A 14725-nucleotide genomic window follows, 5' to 3' on the forward strand; every position below is an offset into this window, starting at 1 on the left:
CAGGGAATGGAAATTAGGTGGGCACGAGGGTGACGGTAATCTGAGCCAAGAGAGACAGAAACCAAGAGCCACAGGATGGAGCGATTATTATGACCCATAATTGAAATTTATGGAGCAAATAATAAGTCCTATTGAACACCATGCAGTGTTTATATCATATTTTCATTTAGATTGACACCAAATATTCTTATCTTGGAGATACCAAATGAGCAAATCTAATGGGTTAGGTGCAATCCAGTCCCTGGCCTCCTAGCCCCCACAGAGGCACAGCACAAGGGCCAAAAGGGTACAGGGGAACCCTCCAATGAGACCCCACTGACACCCAAAGCCCTCAACAGGTATGTAAGCAGCGTAGTCCACGAGCAACAGCACACCCTCTACCCCTGGCCACCCACATCTGTGTGTTCACATACCAACACACACACACACACACACACACACACACTGTGGACAGGGCAGACAAGCACTCTGCTACAGGTCCTGCCCTCTTATCCTGCTCTTGCCTGGAACTTGACACCCAATGCTAATATCCATGCTCCCAAGGGCAAGGATTAAAACAGGAACAGGGCATGTCTAAAGGCTGTCAGAGGAGCAAGAGGGCACAGATACTGCCATGTAGGGGCAATATCCCCCAGACTATGACCCCACAGTCAGTGGAAACTCCATGCCAGCACAGAAGCAAAGGAAGAGGTACCCTCCATCACAGAGGGATGCAAACTCCCCTCTTTCCTAAACCTCCCTGACCTCCAGAGCCTGGCTCACATTACTTGCCTCACCCTGTCCCCAGGTCATGAACCATCTGCCGGCTGGGCTGTCTGGGGCCCAAGTAGGTGAGGGAGTGTCTTCCCAGAGGGAGGGTGTGCCAGCCCTGGGCCAGAGCCCCTCACACCCTCAGCGAAGAGGGGGCCAGCAGGAGCAGCCCCAGGCCTCGCTGTTCTCTATGGCTTTTTATTCCTATGTGATTTTACTGCTCACTCATATAGGGATTGGAGCCGTGGCGTACGGCGGGGGCGGCCAACGGAGGGCTTGGATGCTGAGCAAGTGGGCCCAGACACAGGACAGCAGCCCTGCCCTCTCCCAGGACAGGCTCCTAGCCTAGCCAAGGGAAGCTTTCCTCTGTTGCTCTTTTCCCAAGCCTCTTTCCTAGCCAACTGTAGCAGGGGGATGGGCAGATGGCTGCTGGACCCCATCAATATTCTGACCCCTCATCTCAGCACTGGAGACCCCCACTGCAGGGCTGGCACCAGGAGCTGCCCTGTGTCCCAAAGAAGCAGCTACAAAGAAACTGGGATGTTTAGCCTGAGGAAATGGGCCTGACACAAGAAAACAAGGTCCAGAATCCTGTGTGGTTGGGAATAGCCCCTGGATAAACAAAGGGTGTGATCTATCCCCTAAGGGCTATCCAAATACAGAAGTTGAGGACAGCCTCAGTGGCTAGTAAGCTTGCACCTAGCAAGGTATACAGAACCCGGAGACTGCAGCACGGATGCCACAGGGGAGTCATGGTTGGATGGGTGGCCTGTCCCCTTCAGACCCCACAGACTGTAGTCCTTTGGCCTGTGCTTCCAGGGGTCTCTGCTTGCCCACACTGAGTGTGCCAGAAGCCAGGATCAACCTTCCTAGGCTCCTATTCCTGTAAAACAAGTATTGAGCGTGTCCTGCAGAGAGAGGTGTGGGGAACTCCTATAGAGTCCTAGTGCGGGGGCTACAGCCTGACCCCACTCCCTTTCCCAACAGCTCTGTGTGAGTCTTCGCTCTGCGGGAAAACACACAGAGAACCCAGAGTGTGGTTCTTTTTATTTGCAGTCCTTCTTACTTCACCCCACAGAAAAAACACTCAAGAGCTCAGCAGAGGGGCTGCCCCGTGTAGAGGGAGAAGACCAGGAATAGCAAAGTAGCCAAGGTGCTCATCCTAGCCCTCAAGGGTACCTGCTGTCATGACAGAAAGTAGGAAGAGAAGAGAACTCCCATCTGCCAGTCTGGTTGGGGGGAATGAACACAGAGCAGAAGCCCTGGGTATGAAGGGTGAGGGTCAACCAAACAACCAGGCCAAGGAGAGAAGGGGCCCTAAAGCCTAGTGAGGTCTTGCAGACCAACCCTGTTCTGCCCCAGGATGCTGCCCCATAGGTCACCTCTGTGCCTCCTAAAACATGACCTGTGCCATCACCGTAGCCGCAGGAATAGGAAGTGAACGTCCATGACATTGGTGCCAGTGAGCCCTGTGTGCAGCAGGTATGCTCCACCACGAAAGCAGCGGAAGAAGGTATGTGAGTCATTGTGGGACAAGAAGGTGGCCACATCCAGGCCCTCAGTGGCAGCCTGGCTGGCAAGCTCAGGCACAACCCAGGCCCCAGCTGCCTCTGTAGGCCCATCCTGCCCATCGGTGCCACCACTCAAAAACAGCACATCTACAGACCCCAGCGGCCGTTGTCCCAGCTCTGCTCCAACACGTAGAGCCAGTTCCTGGTTCCGGCCACCCTTTCCGGAGCCCTGCAATTGTACTGTGGGCTCACCACCAGCCAGCAAGCAGACAGGGCCCCTAGCCCCGGCCACAGTCTCCAGAGCCTCCTTCAGCTGCAGGTCTGGGAGCTGGAGCTCAGCTGCCAGCTCACGAAGTTGCTCATCCTCCTCCACAGAGGCTCTAGTCCCAGGCAGGGTGAGCTGGGCTCCAGCCACTTGGGCAAGCAACCCATAGAACCGGGCCACACTTTTCACATCGCCCTGTATGGCGGCACTCAGCACCACTGCCCGGTATCCCAGTGCCTCAGCTTGCCTCTGGGCCTCAGCCAGTGCCAGAGTGTTGGAGCCAATGATCACGTTGAGCACGTGACCACAGGTGTGTGGCCCGTGAGGGTCAGAGTCAGCCCGAGCCAGCACCGTCTTCACAGAACGTGGTAGGGCAGCACGAAGGCCGTAGTGATTGAGGATGTGCAGGCAATCTTGCACATTATGGACGCTGGCCACAGTGGGGCCGCTGGCGATCACCTCCACAGGGTCCCCCACCACGTCTGACAGAATCAGGCTCACCACCTGGGGAGGAGTCACAGAGGCTCAGTCCCTCCTGCTTCTCACCCCATAGCCATGGAGGACAAGCTGCCACGTATCCCCTGCCACATATCCACACACCCTCATGCTGTCAGGTACATTTTCTCCTCCTTTTCTAACCCCTCTCAAGGGGGTTTGCAGAACACATGGCCATTTGGACACCCCACCCTCATCCTTGAGGCCCCTCCCACTCCAGGCCCCTGCCAATCTGCAAGCTGTTCCAGGCTTTCATCTCCCTGGCATTTGTGGGCCTGGCTCCACCAGCCCAGGGCTGCCTGGGGTAGAAGAGACCCATATACCTGGGCAGGGTAGGCGGCCTGAGCCAGCCCCCCACCCTTGAGCTGGGACAGGGCCTTCCGGATGGTGTTCAGCTCCTGGATATTGGCTCCTCGGGCTGCCAGCAGCTTGGTGAGTGTCTGCTTTTCCTCCAGTGTTACGGGTGGGATAGGGGCAGGCAGCAAGGCTGAGCCCCCACCTGCAGATAGGGTGAAGAAGTTGGGCAAGAGGGATAAGACTGCAAAGGAACCTCCCCACTTAGGGAAGCGGGCAGGCACACCAGGGAAGGGGATGCTGGAAAGGTGGGGTTAGGGTGCCCTCGTGTGGACATGCAGTGAACGTGTGTATGGTCACCACACCCCAGGCACCTGAGGCTGTGCCCTGCCTTGAGTAGCCCAGATCCCAGCAGGCACTGGAAGAACTATTCCTTATGAGCTTGGAATGGGGGTAGATCATGAAGAGACAGCGAGACCAAGGAAGGGCTCCATGGGAGCTGGTGACCTGGGTTCCAGCCCCAGGTCACACTGACACAGACAGCAGCAACAGCAGGGGCATTTTCCCTCACCACACCCTGAGTTACATGCTCCCTATGTGCCCTCATGGTCACCCAACATGGTCAATGGGAGGAGGACCCACGCAGCTCCAGAGAGGCCAGATAACCTGCCCAGAGCCACCCAGCGGTCAGCCATACAGGTACCTTACTGCCTCCCTTGCTCTGTAATCCTGGGAGCTCAAACCAACCATCTCTCCCGACCTGATATTTGGAACCACCACCACCACCACCACCCTCCTAAACTGTCCTGAGCCAATCTGGCACCCACACCTGAGATGAGTACAAGCAGTAGATCGTCAGCTGTGAGACCTTCAGCCAGCTGCCGGATGGCCAGTGCAGCCCGAAGTGCATCACGATCTGGCAGGTTGTCCTCTGCACCCTCAAATACCTGGACACGGCTGTGTGGCTTCAGCAGCATCTCCCTGAAGAGAGAACAGACAGCAAGAGATGAGGTGGGTTCCTCTCCTCCCACCTGATTTCTCAGCTGTACAGCTTCACCCATTCTGAAGCCAGTTCAGACCCAGAAGAAAAGGGATGCTGCTGAGGGAGGGAGGCCTGATCCAGCACTGAGTTTGGACCTAGCTTCCCCTCCCAGGGACAGTGGGAAACAGCCCCCCAAGCCTTCTTACTGCTTGCCAGCACGCTCCATGGCAGCACGAATCCCCTTGGGCACGCTGATCACACCCTGCACGAGATGCTGGCCCAGTAGCTCTTCAGCTGCAGCTGCCATGCCCAGCACAGCCTTGCCAAAGCCCACCAGGTAGAGGTTTTGCCGCAGCTGAAAGCTCCGGTCCCGCACCTTCAGCAGCCCACTACCGGGATCCAAGGACAGTGCCCGGTGCAGCATGGGGCCTGGAAGCACGGCACCCACGGTGCTCTCAAACAGGTGCTGCGCCTGCTCTGCCAGGGCCATGCCACTGGCCAGCCGGACCATTGGGCGCCCCGGGAGGAGTGGGCGCAAGGGTGCTCGGGCCAAGCAGGGCAGAGCTTGCAGAACTATAGCCATGCCCCACTGCTCTCACCACCACCTGGCACCCATGGCCACCTAGGAGGAAGAAAGCATTAGTGAGGCTGCTGCAAGACCAGAGACAGACACCCCCCACATACAGCCATCTCCTTGGGGGCTTGGAGCTGGACCCCACAGCAGCTGCTGCAATGGGCCATCTGCCAGGCCCTCAGCAGCCTGATCTCACTCCAGTTCTCAGAGCCCAAGCCTGCCACCTACCATGTCCTCCTCTTCTCGATTATACTCTGGCCCTCTGGACACTCTGCCCCAAGTCCAAAGGTCCTGTTAGCTGAGCCCTCCTCCTAGGCCACCCACTTTGGCTGAGAGTTAATCATTCACAGAGGGAGCAGTGCCTATCAGTGGGCTCCTGCCCCACCCCTTTCCCACCCCCTGCACTTATGAGTCCTCATCCAGAGGCAACACCCCTTTTTGGCACTCTTTCCCTACCTCTTTACCACTTCTGTTGCCAAAAGGCGGCTGGCTGTCTCATCAACTGACCCCGAGCCTGATGACCTGCAGCCTGCTCTATTTCATTAGCTTGTGGATCTGGGCTGTGGAGCCTGGAAGGCTAGGTCTATGTGGGGAGGCAGCAGGCTCACAGGAGCACTGACAGGCAGGCCCAGAGCACATCCTCTTGACCCTCCTTACTCCTCAAGACACACAGCCTGAGGAATCCCAACACTGAAGGCCAGTCCAGCAAAATGTTCAGGTTCCAATGAGAAGTGGCAGCAAAGACTGGCTCATGGTGGAACCTTAGAGAAGTCCCTCGACACCACATTGAGACCATGCATCATGGGGCCCAAGCTGCAAGACAGAACCTACTTGGCTGGCAGGGCCCAGCCCCGCCAAGAACACGCCTTTTGCTCTGACATACAAGTTGTGGGTCACACCACCCATGGGAGTGAGAGCCAATCGTCTAGAGCAGGAAAGACCAGGCTCCCACAGCTGAGGCCAAACAGTCATCTTCCCAACTAGGCAAGGTAAAAGCTAAAGAAGCCTTGGGGTGAAGATCAGGAGACTGTCCAGAGCTCAGGGACAATAAAGCCCCAAAGAGATCATCTCTAAAAAATGCATCTACTTTAACAATGCCCACCATAATTGCTGCCGGCTGACTGCAGCGTAGGCGTGGACAGAGCACAGGAAGGAGGCTGGAAATCCAGCTCTGCCACAGAGAGAGCTCCTTTTCTTTCACCGGGCCTCAGGTGCCAAATGAGGTGGGAAGACTAAGACTAATGCTCTCCCCTTGACATCTGTGGCCTCTCTGAAGCTGCCCACTGTTTACACAGAAAACTTGAACCCCAAACATTTCATCCTTCCCTCAAAAACCTACCAACGTGTAGTCCTCAGCCACTTAGGCAGCATGGTTCTCATTTTCCCCTTAAGATCAGCGCTGCCTGACTTCCAGCCCTGAAAGGGAACAGAGGGCACTGCCATGGGGACTCGGAAAATGGCCTCAGCTTTTTTGCCAGGAAGCCCTTGGGACTGGCCCATTGGGCCGGGAACCAAAAGTGGCTTAGAATGTAGCAACAGCTTGACAGCCTGGGTGAACTTTGTACCTGTTTCCCAGATGGACACAGGCCTAGAGGATCCTAACCTCGCCACGGTATACCAGGGTCGAGGGGAGGATGGAGGGGTGAGGATGGGGGGGGGGGTTCAAGGCTGAGGCAGCCACTTAAAATGTTAAAATACAGAACGTCCAGTTAAACTTGAATTTCAGATTAACGAGGCACGTCTTTTTTTTTTAAGATTTATGTATTTATGTATTTATTTATTGTATTTATGATAGACATAGAGAGAGAGAGAGAGAGAGGCAAAGACACAGGCAGAGGGAGAAGCAGGCTCCATGCACCGGGAGCCCGACGTGGGACTCGATCCCGGGTCTCCAGGATCGCGCCCTGGGCCAAAGGCAGGCGCCAAACGCTGCCACCCAGGGATCCCCGAGGCACGTCTTTAATATAAATATGTTCCATACAATCTTTGAGACACACCTACCTAGACCAAAAAAATGTGTTGCTTATCTGAAATTCATACTTGACTGGACGTCCTGTCTCATCATTGCTAGGCAGCCGCACTGCCTGCTCAGGGCAGCCTCCTAAACTCCCAGGCGCTCAGAGAACCAAACGCGGAAACCCCGAGGGGCCCCTCCTGGACTCCGCCCCCCGCCCACGGGGCCGGAACTGGGGCCACTTCCGGCCTTCCCCTGCCCGCACAGGCCCCGGAAGTAACGTCAGCCTCAGGCCTTCGCGAGGGAAGTGGCTGCCGCGTGATGTCCGGTGGTGACCCGAGAACTAAGGACCCGCCGCCACCTGGCGCCTCCGCTGCCCGGCCCCAGGGCTGCTCCCGTGGGCCCTCGAGCCGAGGACTCCCCGCTCCGCCGAGCTCCGAGCCGCGGCTGCCGTTGCCGGAGAGGAAGTACTCCCGGTGGGCGGGGCGGGACCCGGAAGGGGCGGGGCCGGCCGGGGCGGGGCCGGGGGCGGGGCGAGGGTGCCCGCGCAAGCTGCGGTGGAGCGGGTTGCGGGGCTCGCTGCAGTGGGGCCTGAAGGGCCCTTGGCTCCGCCCTGACCTCTGGGAGGCTTGGAATTACCTTCGGGCCTCATTACCTTCATCTCTGCAATGGGGGCAGCGATGTCTGACTCACCGACTGCTGTAACCGACCCTCCTCTATCCCGTAGGAACCCAGCAGTCAGCAAATAGATGCCTTGGTCCTGTTAGGTGCTCGGCACTGCCCTGAGCAAGCAGGTTGAGAATTACGACTTGCCCACAACCCACCCCTCTGGAGCCAGATTAAATCACCCTGGCTCTTCACCACCACTGTAATCCAACTCTTTGTTTGCCGCGCTCCCCCTTGGCCAACCTAGTAACAGCTCGGACTCAAAGTTTTATTCCGTGATCCTTGAACACACGAGCTGTGTATAAATAACAAACCACCCTGGGCCTCCCTTACTGTCTCCGCTCTCAGCCTGTGTCCACCCTTGACCCCGACTTGATGCCTTCCCACCTTCAAAAGACAAGTATTGACCAAAGAGTGCACTTTTTTTTAAATAACTGATGTTTTCTTGGGGAGAGGGGGGAGTTACATCACAAATCACACAGCAGACTTTCTAAATATAAAACATATTTGCCCCCGCCCACTCCCTTTTGCAGTTGCCCCATCTCTTTTTTTTTTTTTTAATTTATTTATGATAGTCACAGAGAGAGAGAGAGAGAGAGGCAGAGACACTGGCAGAGGGAGAAGCAGGCTCCATGCACCGAGAGCCCGACGTGGGATTCGATCCCGGGTCTCCAGGATCGCGCCCTGGGCCAAAGGCAGGCGCCAAACCGCTGTGCCACCCAGGGATCCCAGTTGCCCCATCTCTTTACATTACGCTCTGCTCTCATGAACTCCTATCTCCTTCCTAGCTGTTTCCCTGGATTTTACCCCCCTTTATAATAGAGGACCTTTTATTCCCTATCACTCTCTCCCAAACTTACCCACTCCATCATCAAAACAAAGGCACCTTTAGTAGGATCTGCCCTCTTTAGAGGTGGGGAGATTGTAAATATTTAATATTTATATTTAAATATTTAATATTTAATACTTAAATATTAAATATTTAAATTTTTTTCCTTGCTTATAAATAAGCAGTCTTTAGTCATCGTGAATTTATTCATTCCTCCACCATTCAACAGACATTTCCTGACCTTTTTTTTTTTTTATTTTATTTTATTTATTTTTTTTATTTCCTGACCTTCTATGTGGGTCAAATGCTATAGCTACTGGGATGGGTAAGAAGTGGTACTTTTAGTTGGGGATTTACTCTGCGTTTGTAATGACAGTCCCACACTGCTGGAAGAAATGTATATTTGAGGACCTCTTTCATCATTTAGTGCTAGAGACTCATGAACAGACACCATTTACTATGCCAGTGCTGTACTGTCAGACTGTAAGCAGGAGACCAATTATACTCATTTTTTTAAAATCCCCTTCCCACTCCATAGCTACTCACAAGATGTATTTAACATCAAACTTTAGATGCCCACTGGACTATGAGTTCTTGGAACATGGTGACTTGGTCTAACTCGTATTTGCATCTCTACTGCCTCGCATAGCACCAGGCACTAATAAAAGCTGGGGTTTCTATCCCCCCCCCCCACACACATACACACTTTCTTTCCTTTTTTAAAATGAATTAACAAGAGAACAGTGAAGTACTCAGCTGCAAAGTACTGCAGACCCAAGTTGGAAAGAACTTCACAAAAGAAAAAGAGATGGTGGTAGTGAGTAAATGTAGAAGCCTCATGTAGCGGTGGAATTTAAATCTAAGGGAACAATTAGGCTCATGAAAATGCATACACACGCCTTGATGGTAGGCATGAATGTGTCTACAATTTTTTTTAAACAATATTAGCTATTTTATTTAACAGATTATTTATTTGAGAGAGAGAGAGAATGGGCAGAGGGAGTGGCAGGAAGCAGACTCCCAGCTGAATGTGGAACCCAACTCCCGACTTCATCCCAGGACCCTAAGATCATAATTTAATTGGAAGTCAGGTGCTTAACCGACAGTCACCCCTGTCTATAGTATTTTTTTTTTTTTTAATTCATGAGAGACAGAGAGGCAGAGACACAGGCAGAGGGAGAAGCAGGCGTCATGCAAAGATCCCAGTGTGGGACTTGATCCTAGGACTCCGGGATCACACCCTGAGCCAAAGGCAGACACTCAACTGCTGAGCCACCCAGACATCCCCCGTCTATAGTCTTTTTAACTGCACTTTGGCAATAAGTATCAATGTCAAAAATGTGACAGGCAACTCCAGACCAAGGAAATAATTGGATGTATAGACAAAGATGATGTAGGGGTGGGATACCTGGGCGGCTCAGTCGGTTGAGCATCCCACTCTTGAATTCCACTCAGGTCATGATCTCATGGGCTGTGAGATCGAGCTCCCCGTAAGGTGTGCATGTTCTCTCTTTCTAAAAATAAATAAATCTTTAAACAACAAAAAGATGTAGAGGAGGAAAAAACCCTTTTCCTCTATTCTCTTAGGTTTAGTGGCTGAAGCCCTGGGACAAACTGAACTGACAGAAGACATTAACAGGAGAAAAAAGTTTATTTCACATGTATATGGGGGTGCTTACAGAAATGAAGTAAAAACTCCAACGAAGCCTTTGGGCCTGAGAGCTTATATACCATTTTTAACAAAGAGCGATAAATTTGAGACATGTGACAAGACAAAAGAAGTTCGAACTTCTTGGGGCAGTAAATTGTGGGAAAATAAATATATGGGGGAAATTAATGGAAGATAAGGATTTGTTTGTACAGATTTATCTTAGCATTGGCTCTCCACCTCCTGGTACAGGAAGGGATCCTTTCTCATGGGAAATGTATGTCCTGCTTTTAGATAGGAAGGAGAAGGGCAAGGAATCTTTTCTGAATCTGTTTTCTGCATCTGTTCTCAAATGCCCTCAACTCATAATAATCCTTATGCCAAAGTGGCATATTTCAGGGTGGCATATTCTGATCCCCTTCAAATGGACATAAAGATACTCAGCCCAGAGTTGTTAGTATAAAGCAATCTAAAAACAAGTATTTATACAAATAAATTATAGTACTTCTTAACAGACATTAAAAATGGTATTCTAATGTCATTAAGGTTTACGTATGTTACTTTTTGCAGTGCTATTTTATGTTTTTAAAAAACTGCTGAAAAGACCATTTATGAGGTGCCTGGCTGGCTCAGTCAGTAGAGTTTTTGATCTTTTGATTATGGGGTTGTGAGTTCAAGCCCCATATTGGGTATAGAGCTTGCTTTATTTTAAAAAGAAGGGGGGGGGGATCTCTGGGTGGCTCAGCGGTTTGGCGCCTGCCTTTGGCCCAGGGCGTGGTCCTGGAGTCCCGGGATCAAGTCCCATGTTGGGCTCCCTGCATGGAGCCTGCTTCTCCCTCTGCCTGTGTCTCTGCCTCTCTCTGTCTCTCTATCATGAATAAATAAATAAAATCTTAAAAAAAAAAAAAAAAAAAAAAAAAAAAAAACAAAGAAAAAAGGGAGGTGGATGCCTGGGTGGCTCAGTGGTTGAGCGTCTGCCTTCGGCTCAGGGCATGTTCCCAGAGTCCCGGGATCAAGTCCCACATCGAGCTCCCTGTGAGGAGCCTGCTTCTCCCTCTGCCTGTGTCTCTGCCTCTCTCTCACGGTGTCTCTCATGAATAAAGAAATAAAATCTTAAAAAAAAAAACACACACACATTTAAGTCAATTATAAGTCTTCCACATTATTTAAGCAAGCCAAAGGAAAGAAGGCAATGTACTCATACCTTATCGAGGGAGGATTTACGGAACTTACTTAGTTTCAGCTTTTTTTTTTTTTCTTCAGTTTCAGCTTTAATTTAAATGTTCCCATTTAGAGCAAACAAGTAGGTCATTCCTGGGTAATGTTAGGTCATCAGTGACCAGGAGAAGGTGGCAGTAATGGCACCCATCTCCATTAACAGCGCTGAACCATAGGAGTTCAACAGGGATAGTACTTGGTCTCTGTAACTCTGAAATCACCCTCCCACCCCTGCACACCAGCTCGAGGGGGTCATTGGGGGTAGTGAATGGTACAAATTAGTGAGAACAGTACTTAGCCTTGGGCTTTCTGATTTGGCTCTGCTCTAAGTCAGTCCTGCTTGTCGAGGAAGCTGATTACAGACCACAACCATTTAAGGTTTAAGATGCCTGAGAAGGTCATTAATATTAGTGCATGTCGCCAGTCCAGCAGCCATCCCCCTTCATTATTACCTGCTCCTCTATCAACATTCACCCTGCTGTCCTCCAACCTCAAAGGGTGGTTTGAGTGCTATTTACTACCTAAGTCTAGTTCTCTCCACCCCCCTTCCTGGGCCCCTTGTGGTTGAAAAGGGTCATTCGACTAGTTCTGGCCAATGAGGAGCAAGTAGAAGTGGTATGGTTCTTTTCAGGACAGTTAACTGCCCAAGTGAGGCCTTCCTGAGCATTTTCCCCTTGGACTTGGTAACTGACAACATTTAAGATGGTGGCTTCTTTGCCAACCTAAGACCTGAGTGACTGATGGGAAGAGCCACCCTGACAACCTACAAAGGACGTATTGAAAGTGGAAAATAACCTTGGATGTTTAAACCCACTAAGATATAAGAGGGGAAAAAAGCCACAAGATGTGGGGGGTCTATGTTATTGCACCATGTTTGTTGATATGCACACTTTATCGGGCTGCAATTTGGATTCAGAAATTAGGACCTGCATCTTAGAATCTTGATCTACTCTTGATATCAAATCATCTGGAAAACGTTGGTTCTCACTGGCATTCATCTTGCTAGATGCACCAAGAGATCAAGAACAGCTTGCTGTGCATTCACAAATTCAGAGAGTCTTATGCACTGATCAATACCACAAGGCAGGAGTACAAAGCAGAAAGGCAGCTTCTACAAAGAAGCTTCTACAAAATTCTTTGCATCAGTCTTGGGTTTCTGTGGCACGGTAGATTTTTATTCCATCAGTTCATGTGGTTTCAGGAGTCCTCATCCTTTATTGCATTTTAATTGTGACTGGACAAAGACAAATGATAGGAAGAATTCAGGACCAGCAAGAAATGTAAGATTGGTAGAACCAGGGGCACCTGGGTGGCTCAGTGATTGAGTATCTGCCTTTGGCTCAGGTTGTGATCCCAGGGTCTTGGGATTGAGTCCCGCATTGGGCTCCCCACAGGGAGCTTGCTTCTTCCTCTGCCAATGTCTCTGCCTCTCTCTGTGTCTCTCATGAATAAATAAAGCCTTAAAAAAAAAAGATTGATATAACCAAAATTAGTGAATATGGACGTCTTAAGTCTTTTCTCCAGTAAGATGCACTCGGTTTGGTATTCAATCTTTGAAGTATTGTGAATTATTATACTGCATCCATAAGAGAACCTGTAAAACATTCTCCCACCTTAAAATCCACTGTGAAGGGATGCCTGGGTGGCTCAGTGGTTGAGTGTCTGCCTTTTGCTCAGGGCATGTTCCTGGAGTCCTGGGATCAAGTCTCCCATCAGGCTCCCTGTGAGGAGCCTGCTTCTCCCTCTATGTCTCTGCCTCTCTGTGTCTCTCATGAATAAATAAATAATCTAAAATAAAATAACGCTGTGAAAAAAAAAAGCAGTGATTTTTTAAAATTTATACAAAACCTGAGATAAGTCAGAGGCTCTGCCTCCAAATTGGGGGCAGCTGCCTCCTCAGGGAGGGATTCCTGGTGTCTCTGGCCTCCCTTCCACTTGTCCTTGATATCTGGGAACTTTTCCTTAACATTCAGCCCTTAATGCCTCACAAAGTTGGCACTGAGGGGTAGAAGAGCTCCCTTTTCAGGGCTTCCAGGGCCAGCTCTGCAATGAACCTTCTGGAGCCTCTCTTCTTCCACCCTCCACCCCTGTCTTTGTCTCTGCAGTACTGGACACTTCTCCAGGGCAGGCCCAAGGTAGGGTGCTCTGGGAGATGCAGAGCTCCAACGTAAGGATGGGGTAGTGAAGGGCCACCTGTGGGAGGTGGGGAGGAGTGGAGCTGTCTTTAGTGAGGGCTGCGAAACCCCTCACAGCTATTTTTCTTGGAAGGCGGGGTGGGGGATACAAACAATGCACCCAGAGCAGCTCGGCTGTGATCTATGAGGGGCTGCTCAAGCAGGGTACGCTGAATTATCAGAAAGGGTTGAAACAGTTCTTTAGGTTTAGAGGCAGAGGCCCTGGAGCTCTAGGCAATCCTTCCAGAATCTGGGCAGCCTAAGCTTAATTGGGAAGAACCCATCCCTTCCTTCCATAACAAAAAGGCATTGTTTACCAACAATGGGCTTTTTAAAAATGTGAATGATTACCTACCCTTTGCCCTAGAAACAGGACTGGAACTTTCCAGTCAGAAGCACAGTGTGAATCCAGACTCTAGGTTTATAGGCTATGTGACACTGGGAAAGTTACTTAACCTTTCAGGACCTCAGTGTTCATTAAAATAAGGTTAAGAGCATTAAAGAAACAAGTGTTTAAAGTGCATGTGGTGGGGGGAAGTGGTGCTAGGTGGCCCAGTCGTTGGTTAAGCAACTGATCTCAGCTCAGGTCTTGATCTCAGGGGTCATGTGTTCAAGCCCTGCGCTGGGCTCCATGCGAGGCGTGGTGCCTACTTTAAAAAAATAAAATAGGGCAGCCCCGGTGGCGCAGCGGTTTAGCGCCGCCTGCAGCCCAGGGCGTGATCCTGGAGACCCTCGATCGAGTCCCACATTGGGCTCCCAGCATGGACCCTGCGTCTCCCTCTGCCTGTGTCTCTGCCTCTCTCTGTGTGTGTGTGTGTGTGTCTCTATGAATAAATAAAATAAAATAAATAAAATCTTTAAAAATATATAAAATAAAATAAAGTGCATTTAGAAAGGCTCCAAGTTGTGGCTGGGTTAGCTTTGTGGATGTGGCCTGTGCAATTCACATAGGGAACCAAGGTCAGAAGGATTCCACACTCAAATATTGAGTATTGTTGAATATTCTACTGTTGCTGTCTTGCATTTCTTAATTTTTTTGAGAAGGGGGCCATATTTGTATTTTGTACAGGGCCCTAAAAAATATGTAGTTGGTCGTGCTACCAGGGGAAGAAGCCCTCCTTTCCGACATCCTGATCCTGGAGCTCAGGACCTCTCTGAGAAATTCCACTAAGTGGCCACATGTTAGGAGTGCCAGTCCTCCACAATGGGGGAAGCAGAGGCGGCATTGTGGTTCCTGAGCAACGCTGAGGCTATAACGAGAATGTCTGAGCCCCTCCCCACCCCTCACCCCCATCTGGTGGACAGGCATGTCCTGGTCACTTGGCCCAGGAGAGTTAAGCAAGAGACCTAGAATCCCTCTGCTGG

The 14725-nt window shown here is 50.9% G+C and overlaps 1 protein-coding gene across 8 annotated transcripts in view; it reads right to left on the minus strand.

The window, feature by feature from the left end:
- Positions 1–1780: 1780 nt before the first annotated feature.
- GLYCTK (glycerate kinase) overlaps positions 1781–14725 on the minus strand; it is a 33393-nt gene continuing 20448 nt past the window's right edge. The window contains exons 2-8 of one of the 8 annotated variants that reach the window (XM_077858657.1): positions 11639–12645; positions 7519–7607; positions 6211–6287; positions 4504–4919; positions 4145–4296; positions 3345–3520; positions 1781–3030 (exon numbers count right to left, since the gene is read on the minus strand). In XM_077858657.1, the coding sequence (XP_077714783.1) occupies positions 2164–3030; positions 3345–3520; positions 4145–4296; positions 4504–4880 (1572 nt within the window). In that variant the 5' untranslated portion in view covers positions 4881–4919; positions 6211–6287; positions 7519–7607; positions 11639–12645 and the 3' untranslated portion in view covers positions 1781–2163. Of the gene's footprint in view, positions 3031–3344; positions 3521–4144; positions 4297–4503; positions 4920–5099; positions 5236–6210; positions 6288–6872; positions 7068–7186; positions 7312–7480; positions 7608–11638; positions 12646–14725 lie in introns of those variants that run through there. The other 7 variants (XM_077858656.1, XM_077858658.1, XM_077858659.1 and 4 more) reach the window with 7 other exon arrangements.

The sequence above is a fragment of the Canis aureus genome, chromosome 19 (assembly GCF_053574225.1).
Source record: "Canis aureus isolate CA01 chromosome 19, VMU_Caureus_v.1.0, whole genome shotgun sequence".
Lineage (NCBI taxonomy): Eukaryota > Metazoa > Chordata > Mammalia > Carnivora > Canidae > Canis > Canis aureus.